Source organism: Gallinula chloropus (assembly GCF_964237585.1).
Source record: "Gallinula chloropus genome assembly, chromosome: 14".
NCBI lineage: Eukaryota > Metazoa > Chordata > Aves > Gruiformes > Rallidae > Gallinula > Gallinula chloropus.
Genome location: NC_140099.1, coordinates 13,883,965 through 13,894,896, shown reverse-complemented (window position 1 = coordinate 13,894,896; position 10,932 = coordinate 13,883,965). Strand labels below are relative to the sequence as shown.

The window sequence follows — 10,932 nt, the reverse complement described above, 5'->3', positions numbered from 1 at the left end:
ACTGAAACATTCTATCTTCCTTAGATAAGCGTCTCTGTTGTAATGATGGAGGTTTACAGAGTATGGGCATGATTAAAATCCTTCATAAAGCAAATAAGTGTTTTGGTCTTTGTCTCAAAAATAAGCAGTTTCAACGAGCTACCTTGTGCTATCTGTAGTTGTTGCTCAGCCTGTGTGCTGACTGTGTACAGTCAGGGACTGACAAAGTTAAGCAATTATCCAATTATCCAGGAATTACCCATTGATATCAGTGTAGAGCACTTCACAGAATCAGAGAATCATAGAGGTTGGAAGGGACCTCGAGAGATCATCGGGTCCAACCCCCCTGCCAAAGCAGCTCCCTAGGACAGGTCGCACAGCGAGGTGTCCAGATGGGTCTGGAATCTCTCCAGAGAAGGAGACTCCACACCCCCTGGGCAGCCTGTCCCAGGGCTCCCTCACCCTCACTGGGGAAAAGTTCTTCCCCATGTTGGTGCAGAACTTCCTGTGCTCCAACTTGCAGCCATTGCCCCTTGTCCTGTCCCCACAGACCACTGAAAAGGGGCTGGCTGTTCCCTGCATCCCATACTTAAGATATTTATAAACATTAACGAGGACCCCCTTAGTCTTGTTTTCTCCAGGCTGAACAGTCCCAGCTCACTCAGCCTTTCCTCACAGGGGAGATGCTCCAGGCCCTTCATCATCTCCGTAGCCTCCTCTAGACTCTCTCCAGGGGATCCCTGTCCTTTTTATACCAGGGAGCCCAGAACTCCAGGTGGGGCTTGACCAGGGCAGAGTAGAGGGGGAGGATCACCTCCTTAGATCTGCTGGCCATGCTCCTCTTGATGCCCCCCAGGATCCCATTGGCTCTCTTAGCCCCCAGGGCACACTGCTGGCTCATGGCCACCCTGTCATCTACCAGGACCCCCAGGTCCTTCTCCTCAGAGCTCCTCTCCAGCAGGTCACCCCCAGTCTGTACTGATACAAGTGGTTATTTCTTCCCAGGTGCAAGACTCTACACTTCCTTTTGTTGAACCTCATTTGGTTTCTTCACTTGCCTTCATACTGCAAAATCTGAATGCCTTTCTGTGTCTGATGTTTCTATTCTCACAGCATCCTATCCTATACTAATAGGAAATAATACTAGATCTGATTCAATTAATGGGACACAGACACTGAGCTGGATCCTCTAAATACCATGAATGTCCATTGAAAAGCACAACCCTCAGTTAGGTACTTACACACACTGATCCTGACTCACAGAGGGGTTGGAAATAGTCATTTCCAGGGGATATTTCAAACCTAAATATTACTGCAGTAATAAAACTTTTTAAATTCAGAAGTATAGAAAAACACGTATTTTCTACATGCAGTCTCAGGTTTTTCTGTATCTTTTATGTGTAGCTTTGCATGTTATTTCCAACAAAAATTCTTGCTCACACTATAGGAAAATATAGATTCCTCCTTTTCTTTGAAACGATCCACAATTGTTACATATTTTTCTGTTGCACTAATTTGACATAAATTCAATATAGATAGCTATTTTGTCTTCACACAGAAATCCAACTTGTAGAATAATTTTTGAAAAAATTGGCTGGACAAGGGGGATGGATTAAAGCTAAAGGAGGGAAGGTTTAGATTTGATATTAGGGGGAAGTTCTTTACAGAGAGAGTGGTGAGGGGCTGGAACAGGCTGCTCGGAGAAGTGGTGGGTGCCTTGTCCCTGGAGGTGTTCGAGGCCAGGTTGGATGGGGCCCTGGGCAACCCTGTGTAACTCCAGGCCTGGAGGTTGGTGTCCCTGCCTGTGGCAGGGGGGTTGGAATTCTGTGATCCTTGGGGTCCCTTCCAGCCCAGACCATTCTAGGATTCTGCTCCGCACTGATCATTGAAAAACTCACTAATAAGCGCCGTATTTCCCATATGCACATGAAGAAAAAGGTTCACCAGCAGTGAAGTCCAACATAAATAAAGCACAAGATTGATCACTACTTTGATTGGTTTATCTAGGATCACCACATGGTGGAGAGGCACCACAGGCTAAGACAAGTCTTAGTACTTTCCCAAATCTGTCACATTCATTCTTCTGGATGGATAAAGAGTAGTAATAAACAGCGTTTATTTTTTGTGCTGTCGTTTCTGCACTATAGCTGAATTCAAAGCCTGAAGGATCAGATGTTTGTTGTTCTGAATGTTGTAGCTGGTCAGTTCCACCAGCTTGTCAAACTCCTCCTCTGTGTAGGTAAAGCTGTTTAAGCAGTATGGGGAAAAAATGCTGGAAACATCCACATTGCCCTCTGCCAGCTCAGCAGGACTGCGCTCCACACCTGACAAATGAAGAAAGGTTGTCGGTGGGGCATAGATGTTGTCCCACATCCCACTTCCCAGATGGGCCACAACAACGCTCCTTGCTACCCAGACACCTGCATGGCCCTCCCATGGTAGCCACAACAGTGGAGGGAGAGGACCATGCTAGACCATGCCTCACATCCTGACACAACCAAAGGGTGGCCAGGCGGTGGGAGGACCATCTCTGCCCCGCAGCTTACCAGGTGCTTTGTATTTTCTGAAGGTGTCATTCACCAGCGGGAAAAACACGACTGTCGGTGCCTCTGGGGTCTCTGCATCTTCGAAGATGTAGCACTCCTTTAGGTTTTTCTTTTCTTCTTCACTCAGGTGGATTTTGGGAAATGGGATTCCCTGCTTTAGGAAGTACTTTGAGGCTTCTTCTAAGGGCTGCAGTCAGACAGAAAAAAGAGCCAGAAATTCCTTCCCCTCCACCCCACAACTTTTCCCAATGCACAATACATCCATCAGAGGCTCTTTGCAAAGAGCAGGGAACTCTGTTCACTGTGTTTCTTCTGGCCTTTGTCTTTTGCATGAGATGTTAAGCATCAGTCAACAGAACAACATCTCAAGTCCAAGCCTCCAGCTTACACTCCTGATTGCTGTGCTACCTCCTCCTCCTCAGTCTTTATCTGCAGGATAACTAAGATGTTTATGGCTTTGGATAGGGATGGCCTAGCTGTTTAGGACATAGAAATGTACCATCTTTACTAGGGAAAATCGTGAAGCGAGCAGAATGGACATGAATCTGATATGCTATGGTTTTAAATATGGATTCATAAAGCTATTAATATTTTGTTGACTTGGCAAATTTAAAAGCCCCCTTACTTAGATGGCTTAAGATGATTGTGAAAAGTGATGTAGGCATCTGGGAGCAAACACCATCTTGACTGAAATGTTAAGCAGGTGCCTAAGTAATTTTTGAAAATAGAATTTTTGTTCATGAATCTGGTTGGCACATGAAAATTTTAGTCTTATCCATATCTGGTAATAAGAATTATAGACCATGCTATTAGGTGGTATTTAAAATAGAATGTATGATAACAAAGGACAATTCTTCTCCACAGTGTAGAATTAAAAAATCTATTTACTTTTCTAAAGACAACTGGAGAAATTACTTCTAATTCAGCTGCATGTGGATATCTTTAGATGGATATCACAAGACAAAGGAAACAAGTTCATGAGTGGTGGTACTAGTTCCAGAGAAACACTCCAGAGTGCAGCCTTGATAGTCATATCAAGATCCCAGGACCACACAGGTCTAGGATACAGAATGTACCTATCAGAGGTTAATTAAAAGATTTAGAAAACTACATATGTTCTCCTTAGAAGATACACCATGGTGTACCAGCATCACTGAGAGTCCTAGGCATCTACAAAATGGGAGTGGTACACCAGGAAACCTGTTCTCCCACAATGAGTTTCTTCAATGTACATTATTCTGACTCCTTGGAAGTTAAATAGGGCTAAAAGACAACAGACATTATCAAAGAAAATAGAGTGGTCATCATACCGTTGTCTGTGATCCGGAAGAATAGTTTAAGTGTAGGACAACATCCACTTTCCTCTCTGGCCTCATGAGTGGTGGGTAGCTGATATCAATGTATCCTGCTGTGTCTGCCAGGCACATGAACTCTGTTGTTTCTGTCAGCTGGTTGGGGAAATTTTCTAGCACAGTATCTGAAAGGAAATGTTTGTCATCATGACTGATTCACTGAAGCAGTAATAAATATCTCTTGTTTGGCTAGTAAGGGAGGAGAAATTGCCTCTTGTCACTCCATTACATTTGCTTTCCAAGACCCAGAAACACTGCAAAAGCTCAACCTTGACAAAGAAAAGAAAAACCTGCCCAAGGCAAAAAGACAGCTACTTCACTTCCCATGCTGCTCTTTATACAACCACAAAGAGCAGTAGCTGCCCTTTCCGTGAATCAAGAAGCATCTTGGAGCTGATTTGACAGGATGAAATTTTACTAGTTATCTGGAAATTTTTGTTTCCAAAGTGAAGAATATAGCCTGTTCATCCTCTGCCTTCTCTTCACTGGTGAAAAAAGCCAATCATCTAAGGAGATAGAAATTAATATCCAGGGATATTTACCTTTCCATATACAGAAGCTTTTGCTCTGAAGGTATTCATTGTGCACCTGGAAGCCCTTCAGGAAGTTGTAGAACTTTGAAACCATCACCCGTTCAGTCAGAACCTGTCGAATGATGTCCATGATACCACACTCAGGGGGGATTAAGTAAGTGTCCAACTCATGGCTCCTGGATGGTGGGGAAGGCTCATCTCCTTCTTAAAGGGTAGAGAAGATGAACCAGTTGTTGTTTTGAGATGGTTTTTTGCAATACTTAAAATACCAAAAAGCAGAGACTAGAGGAAAGAAGATTCTAATACGAGATGGCAAAATACAATCAATGTCAAAGTAGGAACAAGAAGAAAATCAATCTTCAGTATAGCATATTCCATGAAAAACAGAGTAGCAACAAACTTCATAAAGCTCAAAAAAAGTGATCTACCGTTTGACAGAAGTCACAGGTGGATTCCCTGTGTGAAGGTCATTTTAGAATCTAGACCAGTTTCTTTTACAATTAGTCCAAAGCAGCTTGGCAGGGGGGTGGGGGAGGAAATGCCAGCAGGACACAGACACCCGGAAGACAGCAGAGAAAAAGGGTTGTGCTAAATGATACCCCTTTAGTTTCAGAAAGCAAGCCAGTAATTGCCTATCACAGACATTTATTGAGCTCAGTATTCTGCAACAGTCACATGGAGGAAGTCTCAAAAATCCAATAACCCAAACTTGCTAAGCACATTTGATCACAGTAAAGACAGCCAATAGCTCTAAGGAGAACACGCATTTACAAGAGCAACAAAGAAAATCGAACTGGAGTTCCACATAATTTGTATGTCCAAGTCTGCAACAACAACAACATAAAAAAGTGCCACCTGCCAAGGCAGACAGATCACACAGCACTGAGATGTTAGCTACAAGATTTAGGTTCACTGTAAGGCCCCTGGCAAGGGATATCTTTTAAAAAAAACCTTCATCAGTATTTTTATTTGGTGGTAAATAATCCCTTGCATAAATACAGTTCAATGGAGACTAATGGAAATAACAGGATGAATTAGTTCGGAGAGGAAACCTAGTAAGATTTCACTGGCAACATGATATCTTATCAGGGGATTGGTGGAGAGAAAAGCAGTGCTGTGTTAGCCTCAGTTTTAAGATTTGAAAAGCCTTCACAAAGATTTCCAACTACCTGCATCTGAATGTAGCCTTCATTGTAAAAATTCAAAAGATAACAGCAAAGTAGAAGCAGAAACATAACCAACCAACATCAACAGTCCTGTGCTGGGTACACCTCAGCGAGCACCTTTCCGTAGGATCTGATGAATGCCAGGCATCCAAGAGGTTGTAGGAAAAGACATTGCTCCACAGGCCTGTGCAATGGTAGAGAATAGGGAAACTGCTTTAGAAACATTCTAATGGAAAAATAACCTTTTTAAAAACAGCTTTGCAAGGGGTATCAGAAACCTGCAAGGTTTCCAGATCCTCAAGAAAAACTGTATGAAGTTCTTTTGCAGTGAGACTCACATTCTGTCCTCAAAGAGAAACCTAAATATTTTTAAGCAACGTGCCAGGGCTTCAGCCACCGTAATCCACTGGCACATACAGCTATTGCTGACACACCACATACCAACATTTTCTGCCGTACAAGCAAGTGTTATGAAATAGTAAAACCACACAATTTCACATAAAATAATGGTTTGGTCTACAGAAGTATGTAATATACAACCATATACTCAGTTAAAGGTTTGCAGGCCACTCCTGAGCAGCCAACATTCAAGTGGTTAAAGTACAACTTGGGAGTAGTCCTCTAGAACAAGACATCTTCACTGTCCCTTTTAAGATTGCTCTTGCCACAAGTTTTGAGACTCCTCTCCTCATCCCCACAGTCCTTCTTCCACTTTTGCCCTCCCACTTTGGAGAACATCTAAAAATGTTTCCCCACTGCAGAAATCTCCAAAACCTCTTGGATTTTGAAAAGTATTTCTTCCTCCATGGCTCTGCCACCAGACCTGAGAGAAACTCTTCCAGAGAAGGCAGTGCTGAGTTTTGCTTTGAAAAGCTCTACTGGGGAAAGTTTTGCAAAAGCCATACATTAGAAAGGATGAGATCATTTGAATGGCACAATACAATAATTATGCATTCCATAACTTAGTAAAAGAAATAGAATTCCCTTTTAAACCTGGCTTGTTTGTGGAGTGGGACCAGAAGCCAAGGGTCTTCTGCTGCTTCACAGGAGGTCCCCATACAAGTGGGATTCACTTCAGAAACATTAGAAAAACATAATTAAGATATCAGATACGGAGTCTCTAACTCAGACTTAGCTGGCATCCAGAGTTCATTTGCAGATAATGACTGGCCAGTTTCCATTAACAGAACTTCATCTCCCGGCAGCTTGAGAAGGTTCTGACCAGGCCTGCTGGGAGAAGGCAATTTCTCTTGATTCTCCTGTCTTTACTTGGTGCCTTCTCACTCCATAACTAATCTGGCTCCCTGAGCCTCAGGAGTTACACAATGATCATGCATTTTAATACCTTCCAAACACTGTTGTTCCCCCTCAACTCATCCACAATAATGTAGCAATGTTTCCCCAACCTCTTGCACTGAATTTTCATGGTACCTATATTTGCTGAGGAGAGACAATATCAGTATCTGATAGGCTGGCAGAGTTGAAAATAGCAGACAAGCTTTAATGCACCCCAGTTTTTCTTCTGGAAACCTGGGAGTCTTGTATCCCCATAAACTTATCTAATCATTCCAGCTTTAGCCATTGCTCACATGAAAAGCCTATCCAAGGGGGCATTATATGTTGTATCACTAGATGGCAACACTGCTTTAACTCTCCGCTCCATCCTTTCTAAAAATACACCTGTGGCTGTGGAGTCACCAGCCCTGTTCAGGTGCTGAGAGTGAGAACATAGAGCTCAGCCCAGACTGGATGCATTGGGTGTGCTTGTTACCTGGCCACCTCAGGTATGAACACACTACACCGCTGCTGTTGCAAAATGGCAACAGAGGCACAGCATTCTCAGAGGGCTCTGGAGTGCCACATGGCACTGTAGTCTACCTCTTACCACTGGCAGCAGCACAGAGTACTTAATGGAAGAGTACAAGAAAACAGAAGGTATGAAGGGATCTCTTCTTCTAGTGTTGGTGGCTCCACCTGAACTATGTTCAGCCTGGAGAAGAAGAGGCTGAGGGGAGACCTTATCACCACCTACAACTACCTGACAGGAGGGTGCAGACAGGTGGGTGATGGTCTCTTCAGCCAGGGGACAGGAGATGGGACAAGGGGAAATGGCATGAAGCTGCCCCAGGGCAGGGTCAGATTAGGTGTGAGGAGAAAGTTCTTCCCTGAAAGAGTTGTCAAGGCCTGGAACAGGCTGCGCAGGGAGGGGGTTGAGTCGCCATCCTTGGATGTGTTTAAAAAAAGGGTAGATATGGTCCTTAGGGATATGGTTTAGTTTAGGACGGGAATGGTTGGACTCAATGATCTTAAAGGTCTTTACCAACCTTGTGATTCTGTGATTCTATGTGACTGCCTGCCATGAATTTGTCCTCCCCCTTTCAGACCTATCTATACTCTAGGATCCTATGCTATCTTCTGAGTCTTTATCCTCAGGCACATCTTTTCTTAACTCAAGACATCACTAAAAGCACTAGATAGCTCTGAGATTTAGTGACTGTGTGACTAAGCACAATCTTCTGCTCCTTGTGCCTAACTATTTTCTAATGATTGCACCAATATAACTCTGGGCTCCTCCTACATCATATGCTAAGGTGCACACCATCTCTGCACACCAAACACATGGTGTTGCTGGTTATATAGAATTTTCAGTTCATAAGTAGACCCTTTCTTATGAATATCCTTGGTATCCCATTTTCTGTTGGGACTTCTGCAGCCAACATCACGCCAGAGAACCAGTGCTCAAAGTGGTGTGGTAGAGAGTTCTAGCATTGTCCAAAATTTAAACAAGAATGGCATAACTACTGCAAAGCTGCCTTTCATGCATTTCTAGGAGCTATTCTCTTTACTGAACTAAGAATGACAAAACTCACTGATTAATCTTGCCAGCAATATTGAAAAGTATTTGGGATACTATCAAACTTGCAAAAATATTGGTAAGAGTTCAGAAAACTACTGAAGATTGATGTATTTTCTAACATACAGCAGTCAGAACAGCATTGCTTTTTTGTTATAAAATCATGCAATTCATTGACAAATTTGGTTTTAAGATTCCAGTTTCAAAATACAAATGTTTTCTGTGTGGAACTCTGCTGCTGATCAGTTCAAAACAAACCTAACCTCTATAAGCAACCCTGAAACTCCAGGCACGAGAGTCACCATTCAACAAAAGCAACACTGAAGAATGTCATTTGCAATGTTTTCTAAGTATTTTTTAGCCCATCTCCAGTATCTAAGGAATTCAGCCAGGGGGGAGAACAACATGTTGTACGCTTCACTTCAGTCCTGTACTTTGCAAGACACTGGCTGCAATATCCAGGGTCTGTTTTATATTAAAAATGAAGAACACTTTTATGCAATTCAAATGTTCTCAATGGAGCACATCACCTTTCATGAAACAGATCCGGGATTCAGGGAGTTTCTTCATCAGGCGACCCATGAAGAATTCACTGCCAAAATCCTCTGCGCGAATGAAGGCACCGTATTTTAAGAACCCGACCTCATAAGGCGTGAACTCCACCCATTCTGTAGAGGCACAGAATTAACTTTTGAAGCTTAATCCAATCCCTACCTCCTTGCAGGAAAGGCTCTGAAATGACAAGGAAGCAGCTGCAGGACAAACCCTATCAGCAGGGTGATCACAGACTGGCCTTCCTCTGGGTAAAGAGCTATCATTCTATTGGTTTCAGCCACTCAGTAACATATCCCAAACTTGTTCATTCAGAACTTCCCAATAAGACTCTCCAGATAGGACGTAAGTGAATTTTGTGCCAAAAGGGGCCCGGGTTAGCCCAGTTGAAAAAAAAGCTCAGGCTTTGACTTGTGAGTACCTTGTCTGTACTTAAGCACCTCCCCCAGATTTCTCCTGCCCCATAGAAGATGGGTTCCTCACAGACCCTAGGCACAAAGTCTAGAAATGGAAGAGGAAGAGGAAGTTAAGGAAGAAAGGGAAGTATTTATGAATGCTGTGGTTCAGCAGTGCAAGGGGTTGCAGGACATGCAGTAACTGATAACACAGATCATTAGAACACCAACCGAGTCCAGAAACAGATCAGTTTTTCCATCACCTTTGAACTCTGAAAGGCTGTAGTTTTCTTTGATGTTGAGGATCATGTAGATAGGAAGGGGGTTCTGACCCTGGTTCACTGCCTGTCGCTCATCTGAGAGTCTGTGGTTGTTTTTCTGTGAATTGACCAGAAACAGAGAAACACCAAAACCAAGGGACCTTCTTGGCATGGTGGACAGGCTTGCATGATTACAGCAAAAGAAATAACTATTCCCACCTTCATTTTCATATTCTCTCCACACATTTTATGTCCAGGCATTTTTTAAGTTGCATGATCTAAACATTTACACATCTACAGAGGCTTATTTAATTACCAGTGAGCTGTAGGACACTTTGTGGTACAGTGGACTCTGATTCTTCCCAGTAAACACATCCACTATAAGTGGATTATTTCAATTCTTAGAGGGTGGAACAGAGCAAAACCAACCAAGAGCAGGACCCTGCTGCTGGGTGCTCAGATACTCATCGTGGTAGGAGCAGACACAGGTTTTCTGCTCTACAGAGCACTCCTTGGACCACTAATTATGTGTTGAGAGGTACGCGAGAACAAACCCTCTTTTCCAGAAGACCACAACATTTAGTCAGCAGAAATAGACCACTACTTCTGGAGATGACCACTATGCTGGATAACACCAGCATACTTTCAGGCCAGCATCTGACCCTGGAGCTTCACTTGCCATACAACAGTATTCAGTAGCTCTTAGGGAAAACAGACACGCTACCCCATCACTTAATGCTTTTTCCAGCAGAAGCCCCCAAAAATCAATGCTAGAGATCTGGTATCCCTCCTGCTTCCGCAGTTTTAGCTCCTTGCCATAGTACTTCAAGCTCTCCAGGGAAAAACAGCTTAGCTTGCATTTGGTCATATGCCTGCGGACTTCACCGATGGGTTTGGACAGATCTTCACCTGACCAGTCAGAACTCTGATACAAATGTGACAAGGTCCTAGGGAAAAGAAAGGAAGCACCTTGTTATATGCTCACTTTTTAGATTTGAATTTAAGAACTACGTCAAATGAACTAGATTCATTAAAAACATCTTCTGGGCTCAGTTTATTATTGAAAATATTTCCTGATTTAGAGGACCCCCTCCAAAATCACTAGCGAAACCTGAGGACTGGCTAAAGCCCTTCTGTGCTATGAAGCTTGATGCACAAGGCTGTGATTGGCAACAGGGTGCCTCACAAGGGAAGATCCTAGAGATGAAACAGAGGATCAGGGAAAACGTTGCTCCCCATAAGCAGAGCCTAGGCCATATGCTGGCTCAGACAATATGTTCCTAACTGAGCAATAA

General features: G+C 43.3%; 1 protein-coding gene across 1 annotated transcript in view; it reads right to left on the bottom strand.

Annotated features, from left to right (window-relative positions):
* Positions 1-2,094: 2,094 nt before the first annotated feature.
* LOC311197061 (cytosolic phospholipase A2 epsilon-like) overlaps positions 2,095-10,932 on the bottom strand; it is a gene marked incomplete at both ends in the record, with an annotated part of 33,642 nt that continues 24,804 nt past the window's right edge. Inside the window, 8 exons of the mRNA XM_084270752.1 lie at positions 2,095-2,303; positions 2,526-2,712; positions 3,836-4,002; positions 4,420-4,614; positions 5,653-5,760; positions 8,961-9,098; positions 9,641-9,755; positions 10,362-10,584. Coding sequence (XP_084126878.1) covers positions 2,095-2,303; positions 2,526-2,712; positions 3,836-4,002; positions 4,420-4,614; positions 5,653-5,760; positions 8,961-9,098; positions 9,641-9,755; positions 10,362-10,584 — 1,342 coding nt within the window. The remainder of the gene's footprint in view (positions 2,304-2,525; positions 2,713-3,835; positions 4,003-4,419; positions 4,615-5,652; positions 5,761-8,960; positions 9,099-9,640; positions 9,756-10,361; positions 10,585-10,932) is intronic.